We start from the raw sequence: 26,222 nt of genomic DNA on the forward strand, positions 1-26,222 counted from the left end.
GCCTCTGAATAGAGAAGTTCATTAATTGTAAATAAAAGGACAACTTCTACAATGGATGCAAATTCAGAATGAAATGAAGATTCTCCTTCTATAAACACCTAAAGACATAAAGGATTTGAAGATGTTTGGTTGGTTGTGTGTCTGTGTTGCCCTGTGATGGACTGGTGACCCGCCTTTTATTAATAGACTACTGGAGATAGAACCCAGCTGCACCACGACCCTGAATTGATGAAGCTAGAAGACGGATGGATGGATGGAGGTCTGATCATTACTATAATAAAACAGCACAGTTCTGTCCAACCATATGATCTGTTCTGCTAAATAAGGATGGATGAATCAGTCCCTCCATGCTTGGAGGAGATGCTTAAACACCCGGGGAGTCAGTCCATCACACGGCAGCATTAAAGAGAAGCCATGCTCACGTTTTCATATCTAAAATATACACATTTTTTGGAGAAAGCCAAAGAGAAGCCACGTATGCACTGGCAGGACATGTTGGTGAAGATTCATCCAGGTCTTGGTCATTCCACTGCACTTTTTTTGCCAAGTTTGAAGACGTTTCGCTTCCCATCCAGGAAGCTTTTTCCATTAAAAATATCAGAAATAGTGTTTTACAGGCCAATAAAGCCTTGTTTGGGCTTAGAAAACATGCAAATTGAACCAGAAGAACCGGTCCAGCCTTTAGGAACGGGGACTCGCTGATGTCTTTGTTATCCTGCAATAGGTTGGGTATCGCAGGCGAACATAGGTCTATGCCTCTGAAAGGGGAGTCGTAAGGGGCATTGTTAGCCTGGAAACGACTTCAAACTTGAAAAAACAAAATCCAGTGCTTTATTTTTATTAACTTTTTCAGAATGACAGGTAGGACATGCTAACTTCGTGCAGAACAATCTGAGGCTCTGAGTTAAAACAAAGAACCTACTGGCTGCAAAAAGGCATAAAAACTTTTGGTTTTGAAATATGCTGAGTCTATGGCATACAGCGCCTGTCTTAGATGAGGAGCAGGTGCTTCGCAGGAATAAAGAAAAATAAGATAAACTAATGAGGGGAAAGCTTGTCTGGATCAGAGTGTGTGAAGGGGGCGGAGCGGCGAGCAATTTCCGCTCAGGAGGATGTTCGCTCATTTGCTCCACCGCTCAGAGTTGCTCCAGGACGCTCTAATCAAAATCCGTCCTGCGCTCACCTTCATTTTCCTGCCTCTTCGGTGTAATCTCTCCACACTTGCTCAAATCCTCAGAAGGAAAATCATATTTAAATGTCAAATCATTCTGGCTTAAACATGTATATAAATGTGCTCTTTATCAGACCATATTGTCCCAAAATTTAGAAAATTTCTATTTAAAATAAAATCCAGTCTTAAAATCTGTGTTTTTTTTTCATTATATTCTGCAGGCCAGTTAGTTCTACGTCAGCCTGAGCACCTAAATTCAGCCAATCATATATCAACGATCATCTGTCAAGCAAATTCGGTCATAGCATCTTGATTCATGTGTCGCAGCTAATATACGCAACGGTTGAAATCAGAATCCTTTCCTTTCCCATTGAGTTGCGTCCAAGTGTTCACGGGGATGGACGTCTGTGTCTTCGGCAGGCGTAGAGCTAACAGAACTGGCAGCGTTGCAAGGCAAGGGCTCAAACATGTAGCCTGACGTAGTCCTACTCAATTCTAGTCAGAATGAGTCTGATGCTGCTCCACAGAGCTGTGATTATGGGGCGTGTTTCGAACGAACCAGGAAAAAAAATGCCTCTGCACTCAATTGGATAGACCTACAACCAATAAGAGCAACGGAGTGCGTGACGTATGTTAAGCGACGCATAGTTGTTGTCAACAAAAATCAAAGCGTGCAGTTGCACGCCTAGAATAAGAAGATGAGACTTGATCGCGTTTCTCTGTTCCTCTTTTAAAATTAATTTGCTGTCGATATCTTCTAGAACAGACCTAATAGCAGAATCTACACACCTCAACTCTCCAGCGGCAGCCATTGTTGTTGTCACCCAAGGGCGCTTTGGTCACGTGGTTGATTACGTTACTGTTGATCATCTGTCCATCATCGTATAAAGCCCGCCCTGACAATTTGATTGGCCCACCAGATTTTGTGCCAGCATACTCGCGCTAATATTGAGCAATGCCAGACCGAACTTCCCGACCTCAAACGTTGTGGGTGGGACTAAGTTCGGAATGGCACCCAGGCTATCAAACATGTACGGCTGGAAGCCTTCTACACCAAACCAAGCTTCTGCCGCCCTGGCGTCCTCTTCCACAACATCTTCGTCCCCGCTTTCCTCCTCTAAATAAAAAATGGATGACGGAGGAGACTCATCCACGACCTCCGACACCAATACGCTCACGTCAATTAAAAATTTAACATTTCTAAAATAACATTAATTTGATGTTTGAGTGTGAGTTTTTTTTTATATGTTTTTGAATTTAAAAAACAGTCGCAGGTTTTTAATCCTTAAAAAATATGTATTGCACAAGACCTTAAAGTCGCAGGGAAGCGGCTCTTCCCGTTGCATTTCCGAATTCTCCCGAGTGGTTCCCGACTTTACGCAAGTGAATAAAGTGAAAGTGATTGGTTGATTATCAAAGCGGCGGGATTGTTGTGACGGAAGGTTCACAAGCAAGTTCTTATTGTGGCCGGTTTGTTGGAAGCATCTTGCTAACCAGTTAGCAACTTAGTGCTAGTAGGTTCCCAATGGTAAATTCCATTGGGACAAAGTAGCACTAAATTGGTGACTTAGAAACGACGCTGTCAAGGAACGCTATGGACAGCGGAAACATGCAAGAGGAGGAGAGTTTAGTGTCGGAGGTCGTGGATGAGTCTCCTCCGTCATCCATTTTTTATTTAGAGGAGGAAAGCGGCGACAAAACTCTGAGTACAAAAAACGAAAACAGCTGAGTACAAAACATAGAGAGGAAAACAAGAAGAGAGGGACAGAACCTAGAACAGATAATGGATGTCTATTCTATTAACATTTCTCTATCTTTAAAATGGGTTTGTTTATGTGTTGTCTTCTTCATTCAGAGGGCCCCCTGTCTGTCTTTGCCTAGGGCCCCAAATTTCCTAAATCCGCCCCTGTAAACAGGTACAACTAAGCAGTTAATGTGCCTCATTTACAGTTTATGACTATTGGTTAAACATTATATGATGTAATATATAACATAAACATAAAAAGTATTGTAGTTATTTAGATTTTAGATTCCAAAGCTTTTTTAATTTTATATAAATGTGTTATTTTAACTGATTCCAGTTTGATGCTGAGTCATCTTCTCTCTTTCCTCTCCTCCATCCCTCTCTGCTCCGACCCTCTCAGGTGAGAAGTGCCGAAGCTTCATTGATCTGGCCCCGGCGTCAGAGAGAGGTGAGTAATGACGGTCATTAAGGCTCCGCCGCCGCTCCCTGCTGCTCCCCACCTGTTCCCAGAGTCCAGGGAAATCTGAGGCAAAGAACTAACCAACAGACACGTCTCTTCTCTGGGCTCTCTGCGTTTGTTAGGAGGAGCCAGACCGGTGACCCTGCAGAGACGTAAATGGGTTTCTAATTTTTTTACCGGCTCACTCTGAGTCGAGTTTTCTAAAGCGTCTCCTCTAACGGCTCACTTTAATGAATGACCCTTATGAGCAAAGTAGGAAACTTCTTGCAGCGAGTTTTTCACAGATGCAGGAAGGTTGAAGGAGGTGTTGATGATGTCTGAGGAGTTCTGCCTCAGAATGAGAGTCAGACCCTCTGCTTGGCGTGCAGAGCTCTAAGAAAACAATCTCTAATCAACCTCACAACCTTCAGTCCATCCTCAGTGGTGGAGTGGTGCAAATAAATTCATTCATTTTACTGTAAAATCTTAATATATTGTTAATAAATGACTTTCATACCTTTTGACAGGTCCAGAATAGATACATATTTCCTCCTGGTTACAATGGATTCTGCATCATAGGAATATGGGGTTGAAGTCAGGAGGGGCGGGGCTTAGGCTTTAGCAGACCCTAGAAGCTTTGAGAAAAGGCTCTACTTCATATCTCTCTGATTCTGAGGGATATTAGTGTGGAAGGATAAAAAAAGAAGCAAAATGAGGCAGAACATTGGTCAGGCTTTAGAGCGTTGGTGTTGATTTAAAGAATCAGACGTACTGATTGAATCAGTGAACCAGCTGATGGCAAACAGTATAGAATGAGAGTGAATGAGAGCGCCCCTTACTGGCCATGAGGAGTAAAAACCTGCAGCTGTTTCCTTTTGATTATTGGAAAAAGTCAAAAGTCAGTAACATAAAATTAAATCAATCAAATTAGTACCTCAGTCTGAATAAATGTGGAAAAATAAAATAGCTTTTCAAGATCCATCCATCATTCATCCATCATTCATCCATCCATCCATCATCCATCATCCATCATCCATCCATCCATCATCCATCCATCATCCATCCATCCATCATTCATCCATCCATCCATCATCCATCCATCCATCATCCATCCATCCATCCGTCCATCATCCATCCATCCACCCATCCATCATCCATCCACCCATCCATCCACCCATCCATCATCCATCCATCCATCCATCCATCCATCCATCATCCAACCGTGATCCATCCATCCGTCATCCATCCATCATCCATCCATCATCCATCCAACCGTGATCCATCCATCCGTCATCCATCCATCCATCATCTGTCATCCATCCATCATCCATCCATCATCCATCCATCCATCATCCATCCATCATCCATCCATCCATCCATCATCCATCCATCCATCCATCATCCATCCATCCATCCATCCATCCATCCATCCATCCATCCATCATCCATCCATCCATCCATCCATCATCCAACCATCATCCATCCATCCATCATCCATCCATCCATCCATCATCCATCCATCATCCATCCATCCATCCATCATCCATCCATCCATCCATCATCCATCCATCCATCCATCCATCCATCATCCATCCATCATCCATCCATCCATCCATCATCCATCCATCCATCCATCCATCCATCCATCCATCCATCCATCCATCCATCCATCATCCATCCATCCATCCATCCATCATCCATCCATCATCCATCCAACCGTGATCCATCCATCCGTCATCCATCCATCCATCATCTGTCATCCATCCATCATCCATCCATCATCCATCCATCCATCATCCATCCATCATCCATCCATCCATCCATCATCCATCCATCCATCCATCATCCATCCATCCATCCATCCATCCATCCATCCATCCATCATCCATCCATCCATCCATCATCCATCCATCCATCCATCCATCCATCATCCATCCATCCATCCATCATCCATCCATCATCCATCCATCCATCCATCCATCATCCATCCAACCATGATCCATCCATCCGTCATCCATCCATCATCATCTGTCATCCATCCATCATCCATCCATCATCCATCCATCCATCATCCATCCATCCATCATCCATCCATCCATCCATCCATCCATCCATCCATCATCCATCCATCCATCATCCATCCATCCATCCATCCATCATCCATCCATCCATCCATCCATCCATCATCCATCCATCATCCATCCATCCATCCATCCATCCATCCATCCATCCATCCATCCATCATCCATCCATCCATCCATCCATCCATCCATCCATCATCCAACCGTGATCCATCCATCCGTCATCCATCCATCATCCATCCATCCAACCGTGATCCATCCATCCATCCATCATCCATCCAACCATGATCCATCCATCCGTCATCCATCCATCCATCATCTGTCATCCATCCATCATCCATCCATCCATCATCCATCCATCCATCCATCCATCCATCCATCCATCCATCCATCATCCATCCATCCATCCATCATCCATCCATCCATCCATCATCCATCCATCCATCCATCCATCATCCATCCATCCATCCATCCATCATCCATCCATCCATCCATCATCCATCCATCATCCATAGCTTTTAAAAACAAAGCAGAGTGTGTATGACGTCATCCGGGCTACCGTTCCTTCATCCTGTCCTCTGAACTGCTGCTAGTTTCCTCACATGCCTGGAAGATGTCTAGAGCTGCTACCACAGATGATCTCGCTCTCCAAATGGAATTGAACGATTCAGATGAGCTAGAATGAATAGAAGGGGTAAAGCTTGGCCGCCTGTGGCCCGGGCTGCCTGTCACTACTCCAGACAAGCGCCGCTTCGTTTTTAAAAGATATGAATATCAAAAATCTAACGGCGGATGTCTGGGGGACAGTGATTGGCCTCCATGTTATGAATGCTGGCGTACCATAAAGAATAAATCATGAACAGTTTAGTTTGTGCCTTCAATTGTTGCCCATAGGAAGACGTTACTGGATATAACCTAACGGAATATCTTCAGAACGGCTCCAAATGACACTAAACTAACATGGGTGAGTAGAACATGATGGAATAACGGAAAATCAAGGGGCCAATGGAAAAAAAATTCCAATTCCAATTTAACCAATTCAATTCAGTTTATTTCTGTAGCACCAATTCACAACACGTCATTTCAAGGCATTTTACAGTTGGTTTTGCATCATTCAGCTGGATTCCACTCCTTCCTTTGGGCATGAACTGAACTCTAAGATCAGGTTAGTGACTCACGCATTCATAATCTTCCTCAGGCAGACTTATGTGGTCACTGACCTGAGTTTTTCCTCTGCAGAGATTCCAGCCTTAGACGCCCCAGCTGCTGTATTGTAGATACGTTTCTTAATAAACTCTTGTGAGAAGTAAGCCTGTCAGTTTGCTTTAAATTCTGGGTCCTCTGTTGTGAGCCTTGACAGATGGTTTATATTGGAGAGACTTTTTTTGAGCGCCACTCCAGCTGAGGTCATTAAAAATGTCCATGTTTGAATTTATTTGAAATATTTTTGTCTAAATCCACCGGTACATCAGTGACATTTTAAGGTGACTTGGTTGAAAGTTGTCTTTATGGATTAAAAGCTATAAATATGTGCTGGTTTCCACCTCAAATATAATCTTGAAGCTGGTCCTAGAAAGTCTGCGCTGAACTGGTCCCCCAGTTTATATGATAATGCTGATGAAGGAGCAAGTGGAGGGAAACTGACAGCTGCTAATTGACATATAAACAGGCAGAGTCTTTCAGTCGGGTTGTCAGTGTTGATTTATTGAAGTTATCGGAGCCTTGAAATGATCGGGAGGACAGCAGGTGTCTGAAAACATCCATACAGACAATGAAGCTGTTTCCTAGATGAGCAGAACTTCCCATCTTTATTTTTTATCCACATTGACTCCTAAAAGTGGTTGCTAGTTTAGTTTATTGATTTTTTTGACAGAGATGATATGCATTAATTAAATCTGCAGTGAATGCACCAGAATCCGCCAAATGGCTTATAGAAACACTAACCTCCTATGAGGGCCGATCCCTCTAGGAGGAACAGACCCTCAGGTCCAGAAGGAGATTCTGCAAACATTTAAAGGAATATCTGAGGAAAAGGAACCATTTTGTGCATATTGCTGTAGCTTCACACTGAGCTGTTAGTTAAAACTAGAAGTTATCTGATTGGTTAAAGAAAATATACCAATTGATATTTATTTATTGCATTTATTTCATAGTGACTAACAATAACAGAGAATGAATAAAATATATATCTGTATAATGTACGCTTTCATTTATTCAGTTTTTCAGTTTGATTTATTTCATTCAAACAAAATAAATTTAAAATTTACAAACATTCCCAAATAAATGCATCTAAAATGAAAAGGAACAGAAAGAAGAACAATCTTCAGCTAATTGACAAACTTAAAATGTGTCTTTTAAAGCACGTTTTACGATTTTATACCATGTCTAAATTATTTTAAAGCACTAAACAGGAGTAGATTATTTTAGATTATAACCTTAAATTCTACTTATTAAAAATACCAATAATCTCCCAATAAATTAAGACAAATGTACTTAGTAAGACTTGAATTAAGATATACGTCTTCTCAAGATGTTTTTGTTAGATTGGCACTTTTTGCAGTGCACCACGTATCTCTAGTCGGGCTTTAATAAACAGTAAATATAGAATAGAATTGAATTGAATGGCCGCTCACACTGAGCCTGGTTCTGCTGGAGGTTTTTTCCTGTTCAAAGGTAGTTTTTCCTCTCCACTGTCGCTACAAGCATGCTTAGTGTACTACTACTACTACTACTTTGTTGAAAAATTATTGTTTTTTACAGTATAAAATGCAAAATCTACACTTGAGCGGACAGATAAATATTTCTTTATAGAATGAAGATGGACATTTTTTATTTCAAACTTGTTTTACATTCCTGAGGATATATTTTATAATAAGCAGGCCCAACAGATTCTGCAGCAGCTTCTTCAGACTGCTGAGCTGTTGAGAAATCTCTATATCTTGACACAGACGCTGCATCACACTGATAACACCAAACCAACTGCATATCTGCACCATGTATATCAATGCTCTGAACTTCCATATCAATGTGTTTTTTCTGCAACGTTTGATCACATTGGATCTAGGGGTGGGTATTGCCAAAGAAGTCATGATTCGATTCGAATCACGATTCACATGCCACGATGCGATTCTATCACGATGCATCACGATACTTGAAATATTGCGATGCATTGCGATATTTTCACTGAACACTGTAAGAAAAAGATCCAGCCCTTACCAGTGGCTGGGTATGATCTGGATCGTGTCTTCAATTGATGCAGAACTGAAAGCAACTGAATTCATACATAGCTGGATTTATTGAATGACTTTTGGAGGTGTTGCCATGGAAATAAATACTGGACAGAAATATTACTATTACTGGTGTGGACACACTGACACAAGATCTTAGGATTCATCAAATTAAAATAACAAAATAAGGAATAATCAGAACCGTTTACATGGCCTCAGTGGTCCTTTAATAGCCTGGGTGCCAGTCAGAACTTAGTCCCGCCCACAAGGTTTGAGTTCGGGGAAGTTCGGTCTGGCTCTGCTCCATAGTAGCGCGAGTATTATCGCCCACTGTCAGGCGATCCAATCAAATTGTCAGGGCGGGCTTTATACGATGATGGACAGATGATCAACAGTAACGTAATCAACCACGTCACCAAAGTGCGCTTGGGTGACAACAATAATGGCTGCCGCTGGAGAGTTTGGGTGAGTAGATTCTGCTATTAGGTCTGTTCTAGAAGATATCGACAGCAAATTAATTTTAAAAGAGGAACAGAGAAACGCGATCAAGGCTCATCTTCTTATTCTAGGCGTGAAACTGCACGCTTTGATTTTTGTTGACAACAACTATGCCTCGCTTAACATACGTCACGCACTCCGTTGCTCTTATTGGTTGTAGGTCTATCCAATTGAGTGCAGAGGCATTTTTTTTCCTGGTTCGTTCGAAACACGCCCCATAATCACAGCTCTATGGAGCAGCATCAGACTCATATTCTGACTAGAATTGAGTAGGACTACGTCAGGCTAGTCCTTTAAACCAATGAAATGAAAACTTTCAAATGTATATTTCCCCTTTTGCAAATTATGTGCATCATATCAATTTCGTTTTACCTTCTTTGTTTTTAAAGCCAAAGTGCATCCAAGCATCTGACTTGAAATGTAATGGAGCCACGGGACGAATTATCTCAGTCTCCTCCATGTTTTGTTTACGAATGACTCGTCTCAGTATCCCGCGGCCGGACATGCTAGTGACCACAGCAGCTGGCGTTAACACATCCGCAGCGACATCTGCTGGATTGGATCACTGCTGCACTTTAAGAAATGGAAATGTCATTTTGTATTGATCTGTATAGAAAATGACAATAAAAGTTGTCTAAGTCTATAATTCATGCATGAGAGGGTTAATTCCATTGGCAGATCATCTTAATTATCTGATTTTTTTTTTTTTACTCAGGGCCCTGTTGCACCTTGCTGGTGCTATCAGCAAACTGGAAGCTCCAAGGATGAAGCAGGAGGTCTCCAGTAGCCACCAGTGCAGAGCTTATTGTTCAGGAATTATGTCACATATTTAGCCGTCAGACCTTCTGTTTCATGAACGACGGGAAGTTTTAAAATTAGAATTGACAGAAAACCAAAATAAAACGAAACACCTTCAAATAATTGTTTCCAACTCAAAAGTTTGCATGAAACATATGCAATAACATCAAAACATTCCCTCCCTTATTAACTGGGTTTGTGTAAGTGATTCATTTTTAATTTAAATCCAGCTGTAAATTGATTAACGAGGATTCTGCACAGCCAGCCTCCCCGAGGGTCTAAACTTAATTAAATCGCCGTTCTTGTTTTGGAAATCTAGAGAGAAGCTGTGAAAAACAACAGCAGTGAACAAGCGTTATGCTCAGGACCTGCAGACGCCACGCGCCGCCAACACAAACACACACGTTAGCGCACGCTGTAATTAAAGGAAGTAATTATATCGCCATGTGTTGAGACTCGGTCTGATGAGCCGCTGCCTTCCTGTTATCAGTCCGTCCCCCCCGTCCCACCTCACCCCTTCAGCATGTCTTATTGACTGTCTGCAGTTCACTGAGGTCTGCTACATATTCAGGGCGAAAAAACAGAAACACAATACTGCCTTTGCCTCACTGGGGGTGGGGTGGGGGGTGGGGTACCCTCATGGATGTTGTTACGTAGAGAAAAAAAAAGTAAGCGTCAGTGGATGTGATGATGTCATGGAGGCAAAATGCTGCATTTTGTCTTTGATCTGTGCAGGAAATGACGTCATCTGAATAGTCATGATTGGAAAACCCTTTAAATGATTTGAAGGTACAGTGGAGGATGTTCTTTTTCCGGGTGGATCACCTAAATAAGTGGTCGTCCTAACTGTCAATCATTCTGGTGACATGTTTACGTAAGGCCGTCCCCATTTTCACTTACCGCTGGTGAGTCTGACATCGTGAAAAAATTGCAAATCTTCTTTTGGAAAGAATGAAAGAAAACTTTTAATCAATCAGACTGGTTGATCTGGTTGAACTGGAAAGTTCCTTGAGATGAAATGTTGTGAATTGATGCTATAGAAATAAACTGAAATGAATTTAATTTTAACCAGAGGTGGAAAGAGTACTAAAAAAATTGTAATTTGAGTAAAAGTTACTTAGTTACTTTGAGTTATTTAATGCAAAAAAAGGGGAAAAAAAACACTTGTTTCCATTCCACATGATGTTTAGCCGTGTACAATTATTTTAAGTACTATTTATGTCATCAATTACATTATAGACTATTAAACAGTCATCTTATATAGCGTATTTTGAAATGAATTGTGAAGTTCTAAATATTACCAGGTCCCAGAAATTTAGTATATTTGATTTGATAAATAACTGGTTTGTGTGTTCCCAGTATCCCACTTTATGTAGTATTCGGATTGATTTCTTTTGTAAAACGTATAATGGCTGTAACTTCCACACAATATGTTAGATGTGGTAAAATGAGTGTTTTGTACAGAATAAACAAAGATTTGTAATCCAGGACGAAACTAATTCTTCTTATAACAGCAACACTTGGCTATTTTAGATTTTACTTGGCTGATCTGAGGTTTCCAGCTTAACTTATGGTCTAATATGACACCCAAGAATTTTATTTCATGTACTTGTTCTAAATTAACACTTTCAATTGATATTTTAATTTGATTATTTTCCTGTTTTTTATTGTTTCCGAATATCATGAATTTGGTTTTATCTAAATTTACTGATAATTTATAGTTTTTGAGCCAATGCTGTAATTTTTCCATTTCTGTGTTGACCACTTCTGAAAGTTGTTGAAGGTTTTCTCCAGTACAGAAGATACTTGTATCATCAGCAAATAGAATGTGCTTTATAAGGTTTGATATTTTAACTATGTCGTTTATAAACAAATTAAACAGTGTGGGTCCCAAAACTGATCCCTGCGGAACTCCACAAGTTATTTTTTTTTACAACTTGAGTAAATGTAATTCATTACTTTCCACCCCTGATTATAATGGAGTATTTATGCCTTTTAATTTTTTTGGGTTGGTTTTATCTGATATTTAAATTTTCAGACGACCTGAATGAGTTTTATTTAGCTGCCATCCAGGTTAAAGATGCTTTAAATGCAGCTGCAGGATGGAGCCGTTCATCCAGCTGTGCTTTGAAGCAAAACGTTTCTGGGTTTTGATCCTGGTCCAGGGTTGATCCGGGTCTCTGAACTGGCCTAAGGGGGGGAGGTGGACAGGAGAGGGATGGATGGAAATGTTTAAAAATCTCTGAATTTCTTTTTCTTGAGTTAAAGGATTAAAAGTCCAGGAAATCTGAGTAGCTGTTGTGTTTTCCAGGTGTGCTGTGGCTGTCGGTGGTTTCGGAGGTGCTGTACATCCTGCTGCTGGTGGTGGGCTTCAGCCTCATGTGTGTGGAGCTCTTCCACTCCAGCAACGTCATCGATGGACTCAAACTCAACGCTTTCGCCGCCGTCTTCACCGTGCTGTCTGGTAGGAACACCTGAAGGAACCTTCCACTGTTTCCTTTAGCATGAGCTCCAGATGGGAAATACGGATGTTAAAATGAGAGCATTTTCCAGTTGCTAAGAAGGAGAGGCTGATGCAGATGTTTTGGGTCAGAAGGTTTAGCAGATCTTTACGATCTCTGCCAGGAACGTTTATCCCGACTCAGACTAAACCTCTTACACAAGAAGCTGGCTCTGCCCACTGCTCACATCTCTGAGGACACATCTAGGAGAGGCTGAAGCTGATGAGGCTTCATGATGCTGTTCTTCACTCATGGATAGATGGGCTGTCAAATAGATCTAGATCTCATAGATGTAGGGATTAAAGTATTTCAGCCCCATGACGGTAAATAAAAAAAAAAAAACGACAATTGAAATCCCTCTTGCGTTTGAAAGCCTCTGAAACTAATAGTAGCCAATCAGAAGAAGAAGGGGGCGGGTCTTAGGAAAGCGTGTACCTCCTCTTGTTCCTTGCTCAATTTTTTTTATTTGTTTATTTCAAACAGACAGTAAAAACAATCAAGAAAGAAAAAAATTTGAATGAAACAAACTTAAGAATGAAAATATAAAAAATTATTTTGCCCATGTGACATGCAAATTTTATATTTTCTGCTCGAAAAGGAGCAGGTAGAGGATACATCTTATAATGTCCCGCCCCTTTCCTACTTGTCAATTTATCATCAATTAACTGTCAAAACATCAAAAAAACAAAAAAACACTTGTTTCCATTCCACATGATGTTTAGCCGTGTACAATTATTTTAAGTACTATTTATGTCATCAATTACATTATAGACTATTAAACAGTCATCATATATAGCGTATTTTGAAATAGTTGCCAGATAGATTGTGCTGCAGTGCTGAAGTTCTACACGGAAAGTCCCCTTGCGCCGCTTACGGCTCCAACTTTGTGTTTGGAGAGAAGGACGATAGAGAGAACCGAATGGCGTGGAGTTGGAACAATGCAGTTCATGAACTCTGGGGAAGATGTCACCACCATAGATAAAGTTCTCAACAATAAATGGCGCTGGGCATGGCTGGAGGAAATGGGGCGAGATGGCGAGCCATTTAGCAACTGGTGCAGAAAGTTAGGTTAACCAGGCGCTTGCTTCTGCTCGCTGTGCTCCAAGAAGCGGCAAAAAGGTGCTACGCAAACAGGAGTTAGACCCTGGCCATCAAGCTGCTGTTCGTGCGGCTGCGTACGCTACACAATTGCCGGGAGCTACGGCAACAGCTGATGTACCAGAGGCAATAACTGACTGTGTATGCCAGTTAAAAATAAGGGTTTGTGCTTTACCCTCTGAACACGACCGCTCATTCACACTAGATATAGATGCACTTTTGCCATCTTCTGGCCATGTTTGGTATTGGATTTTCAAATTTAGTATTCAATCATTCATACAATCTCTGGCTACGTTCACACTGCAGGCCTTGATGCTCAATTCCGATTTATTTGTGAAGTCCGATTTTCTTTGCGTTGCCGTTCATATATCCAAATAAATTTGACTTTCCATTATTGTAAGTAATGAGGAACGAATGGGGCTCAGATCAGAACAGGGCTGATTACCGTGCAATAAGGGTCGTATGATGAACTTTTCTCTCTTTGCAAAGATAAAATAAAGAGCCAATTTTGTTTTTAACTTTTGTTTGTAGTTTGAGGTAAACTATCTATTAGGTTTGGGTCATTGTAATTTATACGAAACACATTTTTCAAATTGCAGATGCACTCCGTTTTGATTCCAGAAATGTGATGAAGCCCAGACACACTACAGAGAAAACTCATTTCAGCGGCTTGTATCCGGGTTCTCGTTCTTTCGGTCATGTGATCTCCTGTGTGAACTGCAGTCATACAACGCAAGTGTCCCGCATGCGCAGTAGAGGACGCGATGACGTCACAGGCCAGCGTGCTCCGTGTTTACGGAAGTAAAGATGGATGGTAGTGCCGGTGCGCATCTAGCGGTCTTTCCCAACCATAAAAACTCAAGCTTTTCAATATGTTTAAGCATAAATACTGCTCTCTGCATCATCATCTGCCATGGTTGTTTTTCTTGACGCTTCTGCGTAGTAAGATGCAGAATAGTGACCTATGTCAGGTATTAATGACCTTCGGGTCAAATGAATTTGGATTGAAAAAAATCGGATGTGTTATTCAGATAGCCATGAAAAGATCAGATCCAGGTCGCATATGGGCAAAATAAATCTGATTTGGGTCACTTCAGCCTGCAGTGCGAACGTAGCCTTAGATACCATGTCCCCACACACCCCTGGCACGGCTTCAATATACACACATGTGTATATATATATATACACACATACACATATATATATATATATATATACACACACATACACATATATATATATATACACACACATACACATATATATATATATACACACACATACACATATATATATATATATATATACACATATACACACATACATATATATATACACACACACATACATATATATACACATATACACACATACATATATATATACACACACACATACATATATATATATATATAGATATATATATACACACACACATACATATATATATATATATACACACACATACATAAATATATATATAGATATATATATACACACACACATGCCTTCCTGAAGTACAAACAGCCCAGCTGATGGTTTGATTAGGATCGAGTCTTCATCACTCTCATGCCTTCCACTCGCTCACCGTCTCCGCTTTGATTTGCTGTAATTTCATAAGTGATTACGTCCCCATGTCTAATTGATTAGAAGCCTGATCACGGCGGCGTTAAATCAATTGATTCTGTGTAACGAGTGACTCTGGTGTTCGGGAACGTTGTGATTTATTAGTGAGGCGAAAGCAGAGCGTCTCTGATTTACTGCTGTGTGGTTTCCACTAATGATCCTGATGGATCATGTTTTCCTAATAAGAGTCAGAGCTGTTCTATAAGAAGTTTGACGCAAACCTTTAACAGCTTTATTGATCAACTTTCATTATACAGAATTTTCATTGGACCTTTTTTATACATTAAATTATACTGTAGTGGGGCAGTAAGGACATTTAGGGAAAAAATAAATATTAGAAATTTCATTTAAAAGTTTTATTTGTTAGCCACACAAAAGGTTTGACAACAAACAATAAATATTTCATATTTTGTGTGAATAAGGTTACTTTACTGCTTTTATTTTAATAATACATCTCATATTTGTTTTTTATTGAGAAAGCTGATTCCTAAAAGCTAAAATCATTACTGAATTACTGTATTACATATTTGTAATGATAGTGAAACAGACAGCATTAAAAGGATGAAATAAAATGCTGTTTTAGATGAATGAGTGCGATTTTTTCAGCTACAGCTCACACTGCAAAACGAAACCGCACGGTTTAAAAGTTCCCAGCTCACCATGTTTGTTCTCACAGCCGACGCTCTGATGCGATCTACCTGCTCACACTGTACGTCTAAAAACCAGATGGGACTCAGCTGAGTGAGATGGCGCTACTCGGACTCGTCTAGCGGGAAGCCGAAGGAGTAGAAGAGGAACATGAAGCTCACTAGAGTGAAACGCGCTGCCTTGGATATTTGTTTAATTTTGTGCTGAAAGCCCTAAAAAGAAAAGGAGACGACGTATTTGGACAAAGACATGGCTGAGCTAACGTGGCTACTACGGTCTGTCAGTCCGCCATGCTGCTGTGTTTTCATCTGAGAGGAAGAAGAAGAAGAAGAATCCTTCTTTGTGCTCTGAGCGGTTTGCCCAGGACCACCTTATGACGGCCGACTGATTTTCAAACGTTTAATTTTCTCCTGACCTCACGATTCCTGATGGGGAGGTGGTCGTTAGCGGCTGATCGCCCCTCGTTACCCCCTGTTCACTACACAACGCACCATCAGGAAAAAAGTCGGCCTGATCCAAAAATTCTCACACAACTAGAAAATCGGCCTGAAAAGAGCAAAAAATCATACGGTGTACGCCTGGCTTTACATGGAAAGGATCTCTGAACATAGATTAAAGTATGGCCAGCGTTCGTTCCTCCTTACTTACAATAATGGAAAGTAGTCAGAGTCAAAACAAATTACAGACACTTTGGTTAAACAGTAACATGTTATGAATAAACCTTGAAAGAATCTGGTTTCTTATGGGAAGAAGGTTTGTCTTTTCTGCAAACACCCTCACTCAGGCATTTTGTTGCCTTGCAGGTGAAACAGACTGAGTCAATAGATTTTTCAGTTAGTAAAAAGCATTAATCAATATATGAAATAAGAGAAATCTACATTTTCCGACCACACAACTCAGTCACAATATACGTGTTGAAAATAATCAAAGTTCTATTTCTGCCCAAATGGTTCTGCCCTACTACCTTTGTGAAGTGCTATATAAATATTAATGATCATTTTTTGGGTATTTATTGTCATTATTACTTTCCTATGGCTCAGAACTTCAACCTTTTTAATGGACCCTCAATCTGCCGGCCGAACATAATCTGTTTGTTTGAAGAACCAAACTGTTTTACAGGTCTTATTATTTGATCACCACTAATACGCCTACTTACTGCATCGTTCAAAGTGTTTTATGTGTAACTAAGCACTGCTTGGAAGCTTTGAAGATCAGGCGCTAAACGTTTCCACAAAATCAATTATATTATTGTTTATTAAAAGGGTAATATAAGCCATTGCTGTCAGAAATATGTTTTGTCCTGTTTGTGTTTGCTGCAGGTCTGCTGGGTATGGTGGCCCACATGATGTACACTCAGGTGTTCCAGATCACAGTCAGTCTGGGTCCTGAAGACTGGAGACCCCACAACTGGGACTACGGTTGGTCCTTCTGGTCAGTCAAACATGTCCGATTCTTTTAACACGTAGTTTAAACAGGGCTGGTATAAATTCAAATTCCAAGAATCGATTCGATTCTCGAATTTTAGAATCAATTTTGTTCTGATTGGAAATTGGATTTCTGGTATAAATATTTTTTTTCTTTTAACTTTTATTCGAACATACACAACATAATACATTAGTATTATGCTATGTTCACACCGCACGCAGCAGAGGCAGCAAAAGCAGCTAGTTTACATGCAGAGTCAATGGTTGACGTGCATCAAGGCGCAGCAAAAGGTCCTGCAGCGCGTTTGGTTTAGCTGATGTAGCGCATCGTTAGCTCCTGAGCATCTGACGCGAGCAACGTGCTGCGAAAGCAGCAGCTGCTGCTTGAGTTGGAAGAAATTAACTTTTGCTGCTGGATGCGCCACATTAACCAATCAGAGAAGCTGATCTGGGAGCTGGCAGGGAGTCAGACGCAGCACTGCTGATGCAGATGTCATGATTGGTTCAGAGAGGCCCAATATGCAGAACACCACAGAGACGGAAACTAGAGTAAAAGTTTAACAATGTTTATTGTACACAAGCACATGGAAATATGTCAGGTACTGGTTCACGTCTGGGGATCTGGTTCACAGGATACTGAAAGGGAGACAGTTCAGTTAGCCACGTAGCAGAAGAATGTGGAGATGTAATCTTCTGAGATCTACCTTGAAGAATCCGGGTTTGGCTTTGAGAGAGGCACTGTTGGATCCAGAGACTGTTTGATTCAGCAGAGTTCAGTTTCAGCTTCAGCGTCTTGCATCTTACGTTTGGACAGACCTTGGTTTTCTAGCTCTTAGTCCAGAGCAGCTTAGGTATCCAGAGAAGGGTCTTCAGGTTTGGCTCGGAGGGCAGGTCGACAGGTTAAGCTCATCCAGAGCTTACAGGACAAAAACTGGTTTCCTGTAGGCAGAGACAAAAAGGGAATTAGAATCCAACTAGGAGACTAGAAGCAACAAAGAATTCACAGAGAGGCTCAGGTGCTAACCAAACTGGATAAACACTGCGGCGTTGATGCGAGGTCTGAGGACTGCTTATATGGTGGAGGATCCTCCTGATGACGAGATGGGCTTCAGGTGTGTCGAAGGCTCAGCTCAGGAGGATCCACAGCAAACTCTGCTGGAGTCAGGTGGTACAGCTCCAGATCCCAACACCAGAGCGCTATGATCACTCCTCTGAAACAGTTTAACGCCCAAATTAACTTCAAATGTCAAAACCTGCCAGCAAAATAAGTTTGATTTTATTATTCTGGTGCCTGCAGTTTAGATTACGTATGTAAAAAAAACACCTTCCGGGACTTCCGGGTCAGCGCTGCAACAAGATGGCCACGTAGGAACAGGCTCCTCCGTTTCGGTATTTAAATCTCCCCCCTTGCTTATTTCAGATAACTATCAAAACTTCAGTCTAAACCATTTAAAGGGGGAAGATGCCGAAAATTAACAAGACCGAAAAGAAGACGTCTAAAACACAAGATTTTGGTGAGCAGTCGGGAGATGGTAGTGAGGATGAGGCTAACGCTGCTACTAGCAAAGCTAGCGTTGGCTTACAACAGCACGCGTTGCTGGAGAGTATCAAGATGCTTTCTAAAGACTTAAAAGAGTTTAAAAACGAGATGAAGCAAGACATAGAAGAACTCAAAGAAGATGTAAAGGCAACAATGAAAGAAGATTTCAACAGATTCAGGGAGGAAATGATGCGCGAACTGCAGAACCAGAAGGGCAGTATCAACGAGGCGCAGACCCGAATAGCTGATCTGGAGGCGGCGTGCTTGGAAAGGAAAGATGCGCTGCTTGTGTCATTAGAAAGCAACAGAGCTATGAACGACAAACTTGTGGATTTGGAGAGCCGAAGCCGGAGAAATAATCTTCGCATCTATGGGGTTCCGGAAGGTAAAGAAGGTAGATCGGTTTCCGAGTTTGTCGCCAATCTGCTGATCAAACAGCTGAAGCTTCCGGAAGGAACTGAACCACAGATTCAGCGGGCACACCGAGCTCTGGCACCCAGACCGCCTCCCAATGCGGCCCGAGGTCTATAATTGTGAATTTCTTGCAATCCAACACAAAAGAAATGGTTCTGAGAAAAGCCTGGGAACAGAAAGTGGAGATGGAGGGCAAGCGCCTTTACTTTGATAACGATTATGCTTCGGACGTTATAGAAAAACGTAAAGCATATGGCCCATTAAAGGCAGTCTTGAAGCAGAAGGGCGTCAGATTCCAGACGCCGTTCACAAAGATGAGAATCTTCTGGGACTCTGGAGTGCGGACCTACCAGAACGCAGATGAAGCAGCGTCGGATATGATCAAGAGAGGCTTCGACTTGACCTGGGTACCAAGAGAGAACAAGTTGAAAGTGACCAAGGAGAGGCTCGACTCACTGTTACCATGGAAACGGATCAACAACACCGGTGCAGGACAACGCGCGAGGGAGAGGCTCACAGAGTTCAGACGTGAGGACCAGTAACTCTGAACATTGAATCATAACAGGTTTGCTCTACTATTAAAAAAAAAAAAAAAAAAAAAAAAAAAAATTAAAGTAACGTACGGGCGATTTAAGAGCTGAATGTCTTTACCAGCTGGTTTTAGTCCTGTTTTGGATATTATTCTCCCCTCTGTTACTGAAGTTATTGCTCATAGGTCTTTTGATAGATATTTAAACAAAGTGCCGAAAGGAGTGAATGTTGTAGCGCTTACCAAATGTTGGACTTACCTAGTACAGGTAGATCTCCGTCTACTACTAGAGGGGGCCCCCACCCTAGTGTGGTACTTTGCCCCCACCCCACCAGCAGGGACACTGAGGGATGTTTTCATACATCTCCACCTTTGGAAGTTTCTGTTCTATTTGTTCATCTGTGTTTTAATAGCCTGTTCAGCTATTTGTTGGGGGATCTTTTTCTAGAATCACACGGTGACCTTACAAAACTAAATAATGACTGATATTATCAAGATAGTTTCGTTGAATGTGAATGGTATGAATAACCCTATAAAACGTAAAAAAATTCTAACTAAAATGCGAAAAGAGAAAGCACAGGTAATCTATTTACAGGAGACGCATCTGTCTAAATCGGAACATAAAAAACTCAGGGGCTTTGGCTACTCAAAGGTATTTTACAGCTCTTTCAGACATGGAAACAAAAGAGGAGTTTCAATTCTAATTCATGATTCAATAAAATTTGATTGTAGCTATGATCTGTCAGATAAAGAGGGGAGGTATGTGATGGTGAAGGGGACTCTAGCCAATGTAATGGTAACACTGGTCAATGTTTACAATCCTCCAAATAGTAATAAACAATTCCTTAATAGCCTCCTCAACAAAATAATTATGGAAACAGAGGGAATGTTGGTTTGGGGAGGGGATTTCAACATGGTATGAAACACAAAACTTGATACAACAAATAGTAGAAAACAACAAAATTCAACTACAAAAAAATTTAAATTGACACTTGAGGAATTTGGATTTGTTGATGTCTGGAGGGAATTAAACACCAATGTAAAGGACTATACCCATTACTCAGCGCCTAATAAAAGTTATTCTAGAATTGATTACTTTTTCATGAATAAATCTGATATATATAAGATAAAGGAATGTAAAATAGAAGAAACAAGTATATCTGATCATTCTTCGCTAATAATAAAACTAAATTTATCTTCTGAAAAACGCAAAACAGCATGGCGATTAAATGTAGGCTTGTTGAACTCCAAAACAATCAAAGCCGGAATTTCCCACGATATAAAAACTTACATAGAAGAGAATGACGATGGACAGGTTAATCCGGTGATATTATGGGACGCACTTAAGGCAGTATTAAGAGGAAAATTGATCTCAAAAACAGCGGCCTTTAAGAAATCTAGAGTGAATGCCTATGAAAAAGAAAGAGCTCAACTAACAGATCTGGAAAGACAACACAAATTAACCCAAAATCCCAACCTGTTAATAAAAATAAAAGAACTAAGAAACAACATTGATAAAATGCTTACATATGAAATTGAAAAGAAATCAAAGTTTATTAAACAATCATATCATGAGGTGGGACCTAAAGGAACAAAACTGTTGGCAAAGAAATTGAAAAAGCAACAGTCAGATAGACATATCTATAAATTAAAGGATGATGAAACAAATCAAATGATACATGACCCAGCAACTATTGAGGACAGGTTTATGAAATACTACCAGAGATTATACAGTCAGCCTCCCTCTGCTAATGATGGACAGATAGAAACCTTCTTGGAGTCACTGGATCTGCCCTCAATTGGTGAAACCCAAAACAAACTTCTCACTTCCCATATAACTAGGATAGAAATACAAAAGGCAATTAATAGGTTAAAAAAATGGTAAAACACCAGGAAGTGATGGACTGCCATCTGAGTGGTACAAATCCTTCAGCGAAGATCTCCTACCACTACTAGAAAAATCATTTAATTATACACTGGAACATGCAGTGCTCCCGCCTTCTTGGAGAGAAGCAATCATAACAGTCATTCCGAAAAAAAGGAAGAGTGAAACATGCTCTGATTATAGACCTATATCCATCCTAAACATGGACTATAAAATCTATACCTCGATTTTAGCGAAACGATTTGAGCAATTCATTGGAGATATCATAGATGAGGACCAGACAGGATTTATTAAGGGTCGTCAAACGCGAGATAACATCAGAATGGCACTTCACATAATAGACCATATTCAAAATAAAAAATCATCAGCTATCTTAATCAGTCTCGATGCAGAAAAAGCTTTTGACAGCGTAGGCTGGAACTTCTTATATAAAGCACTTGGAAAATTTGGCTTTAATGAAAAAGCTGTACAGTGTGTGAGGACTTTGTATCAGTCACCTGTGGCCAGAATCAAGATTAATGGAAATCTAACTGACAATATAAAACTAGAGCGCTCTACCCGTCAGGGCTGCTGTTTGTCACCAACTTTATTTGCAATTTTTATTGAGCCACTGGCACAACACATAAGACAACATAAGGATCTTAAAGGTATAGATATTCATAATGAGTCCCATATAATAGGTTTGTTTGCAGACGATGTTATTTGTTATTTATCAGACCCTGAAAACTCGCTGCCTTGTCTGATCAACCAGTTAGAGATATTTGGCTTCTATTCAGGATACAAACTAAATTTGAAAAAGACACAGGTTTTGACATTCGCTTATACACCATCTGAATCAATACGTAGAAAATATAATTTAAATTGGAGCTCTACTATGATGACTTACCTAGGAATACGATTAACGAAAAACATAGGTGATCTGTACAAAGCTAACTTTACTAAAGTGGACCAAGAAATTAGGAGGGATATTAGAAAGTGGGATGTCCTAACACTAGACTTCAGCTACAGAATTGAAGCGATAAAAATGAACATGTTACCAAGGTTATTGTACCTCTTCTTGGCTATAGAAATCCCGGATAGACAGTTTAAAACATGGAACCAGATTATTTCTAGATTCATATGGAACGGTAAAAAACCCAGAATAAAATTTGAAACTTTACATATACCAAAGGAGAAAGGAGGTAGGGCCTTACCTGACCTTAGAAAATATTATTATGCTGCCCAAATAACTCCCATAATAAATATAAGTGACATAAATTATGAAGCGAAATGGAAAAATATTGAACAAAGAGTTAACGGAAGAGAACTGCGGAGTATCATTGGTGATATAGAGACCACTAAGAATACATTAAAGAATGTTAATGCCATTACTAGTTTTTCTCTGGGTAAATGGTTACATATAATCCGAATATGCAAATTAGAAAAACAGTTGGGTCTGATCCAGTGGCCAGCATATAATAAATATTTTATCCAAGACACACGATTTAAACAATGGTCAGAAAGAGGCTTAACAGCGTTATGCGTAGTCCTTAACAATGGGCACTTTAAAAGTTTCCAGGAACTACAGCAAGAGTTTGCTCTAAGAACTCAAGATCACTTTAGATATCTACAATTAAGGGACTTCTATAACAAAGAAATAAAACAAAAAATAGACCCAAATTTAAATGGGATTATCAAAATGCTGATCGAGACCTATAAGGGTAAAAAACAAAGAACAGTGTCTTTCCTCTATAAATATCTGTTAGAAAATAGAGGCACTAATACATCGAATATTAAAACAAAATGGGAAAGGGAATTTGATATTCTAATAACCGACGAAGGCTGGCTGAATATTTGGAAGACCCAAACTACAACATCCTCTTCCAGAATCTGGAGAGAACATTGTTGGAAGAATTTAATCAGATTTTATATAACACCCAAAATTACTAGTAAATTCAAATCTAGAGCTCAGCCATGCTGGAGAGATTGTGGAGAATTTAATGTTAATCACGCGCATATTTTCTGGCTTTGTCCTAAAATTACTCAGTTCTGGAACGAAATACACAGTAAGATTGTAACAATACTGGGCTACCCAATACCCAAGTCCGGTCTGGTATTATACCTTGGTCTTTTGGACAATATCATATTTAATAATGATTGTTATTTGTTAAAAATTCTGTTGGTGGCAGCTAAAAAGGTGATAACCAGGAGGTGGTGCAAATCTGAACCTCCTACCACAAAGGAGTGGATACAGACTGTGATTTCACTATTTGAGATGGAGCTTCTAACACATAGGCTGAGGACGCAGGAGCAGCAATGCTTAGACAAATGGGAAAAATGGACAAACTTCACATCAACGATACCGGACTAATTTTGGAAATGGATGGTCCCCATGTGTTTTGAGTTACTAAAATACGAGTCTCCCCCTGTTTTTTTGTTTTTTGCTTCGATTGTTCTGTACTTTTTGTCTATTATAGTTTCTATGTATTGTTTGTTAATAACGATTAAAATAAAAATAAAGTTAAAAAAAAAAAAAAAAAAAAAAAAAAAAACACCTTCCAGATGCCGCAAACAGTAGGGGAAAACCCCCAAGAGGCGAGCGGGCCTGAGGCAGCTGCTGCTGGGGATTCCCAGTGACAGCGCAGCGCCAGCATGTGGGGGTCTGAGCGGCTCCCACAGAGAAATAATCTTTGAAGGCAGGATGGTAATCTGGATGAACTGACTGCACAGACCATGTTTTCAGGAGGACTTTCTCACTTCAACATAGATTCTAACTACTTTCTACCCGCTGATCACAGCTAATATAGCTGCCATTGTTCCAGGCAAAGAAAGGATAGGGTAGCTCCGCCCAACGCTCAGCTAGAGCAGCAAAGATGCTTCAGCCACGCGTCAGAACTAAACTGGTACAAGCATCAAAAATTAAGCAGCACGCTCGTTTTTTCTGCTTCTGATGCTTGCGGTCTGAACGTAGCATTGTGTTCTTCAGTAAATGAATGAGGTAATGTTGGTCAAAGGCTGCTGCCTCCCTCCAACGCAGCCATGTTCCAAAAACTAACAGGTCCCTCTAATCTATTTAGAGTTTAAAGAAAAATCAGTCAGCAGAACCAAAGCATAAAGGTTTCCGGTTTCAGTCCCAACTCTTTGAGCCTGTTGGGGTGGAGATTCATCTTTTTCTCAATGTGACAGCACAAATATTGACTCCCTGCCCTCGTCCGCAGGTCTGCGGTCGACTACGTGCTGCACTGTAGTCGACCAAAATCCTGAACGATTTTGAAATTCCCCCCAGACATTTTTATAGGTCTCAAAAGTAGGACATGTCCTGGAAAAAGAGGACACCCGCTACGGCAACAGCTGATGTCAATATCTGAGCGTCTATGCGAGTACAAATTAAGGGTGTGTGCTTTCCTTGCCGAACACAACGCTTAGCAGCAAAACTGGATATCAACGGAAATGTTCATGGAAAGGTTCATGCAAATGGTAGATATAGACGCACTTCTGCCATCTTCTGGCCATTTTTGGTATTGGATTTTCAAAAGTCAATTTAGTCTTCAATCATTCATGCAATCTCTCATCCCATGCCCCCACACCCCCCTGGCATGGCTTAAAAATATACACACACTCATGCATATATACATTTTGTATAGATTTTGTACAGTGTACACTCCTGACCAAACCTACACCTCAAACTAGAAATATGACCATAACCGGAGGCATGGAGAGATGCAATTGGAAGAGTCTGTTTTTACTCACAGCACCCCCTGCTGGCAGGTAATTTGGTGCAACAGTTTTATCCAGTCATGGAGAGCAGGGTTCATTAATCCTGCTACATGTTACTAGACTGATGCTTTAATTGTGCATCTGAATGGATTTCTTATGCTTTGTTATTGGGGGAAAAAAATGATATTTTACATTTGTAGAGTAATAACATTAAAACAAAGTGTTTCTGTCAAAATAATACACACCATCAAGCCCATGGACGTGTCCAATCTGTCCTATTCTTGAGGATGTGCAGGAGTGTGTTAACAAGCGGTGACGGTCAGGTGTACGGTGAGTGACAGGGCTGTTGTCGCTCAGATAATCACCCAGAGAGGACCTTCACAGCTCTCTGCTCATTGCATAAAGCCAGCTGCAGCTGCCGTCTGAGCTCCAACAAATCATCTGTCAATCAAGGACAGAGAGAAGAACATCTTTGGCACAATACTCTTCCAACATAAACCTATAACCTTGCATGTGATGTGCATTTAGTACAACAAGCGCTCAGTTTTTATTGTTATGCTGTCACTTTCTTTAAGTGCAGAGGCATCAGTCTCACATTCATCTCTTCTACCAGTAGATTTCCTCCACCTGCTCAGAAACTGGGCTTAAAATGTGCTTTAATCTGGGACCAATCAGGAAGGAGGAGTTTTTCACGTTGAAGCCTTTATCAACAGGGGTTGATGTTAAGGATTTTTACCAAATGAAATGTCAAAGTCACTTGCCCTTAAATGTACCTCTCCAATGTCTAAGAGGAAAAAATTTAATGAACATTTTTTTAATGTATGACCTGCATCACTGTACAGAAGACTGCCATATGATAGCGCATTCTAGCTTGTTTGTTGTTTTGGTAACCATCAAAATTAC

The 26,222-nt window shown here is 40.5% G+C and overlaps 1 protein-coding gene across 1 annotated transcript in view; it reads left to right on the top strand.

Moving 5' to 3' along the window:
- The window catches only part of gsg1l (gsg1-like), a 47,262-nt gene that overhangs the window by 16,635 nt on the left and 4,405 nt on the right, over positions 1-26,222 (top strand). Inside the window, exons 2-4 of the mRNA XM_038305623.1 lie at positions 3,316-3,363; positions 12,270-12,422; positions 17,151-17,262. Of these exons, the coding sequence (XP_038161551.1) occupies positions 3,316-3,363; positions 12,270-12,422; positions 17,151-17,262 (313 nt within the window). The remainder of the gene's footprint in view (positions 1-3,315; positions 3,364-12,269; positions 12,423-17,150; positions 17,263-26,222) is intronic.

Source organism: Cyprinodon tularosa, unplaced genomic scaffold (genome assembly GCF_016077235.1).
Source record: "Cyprinodon tularosa strain WSP-4 unplaced genomic scaffold, ASM1607723v1 ctg560, whole genome shotgun sequence".
Taxonomy (NCBI): Eukaryota; Metazoa; Chordata; class Actinopteri; order Cyprinodontiformes; family Cyprinodontidae; genus Cyprinodon; species Cyprinodon tularosa.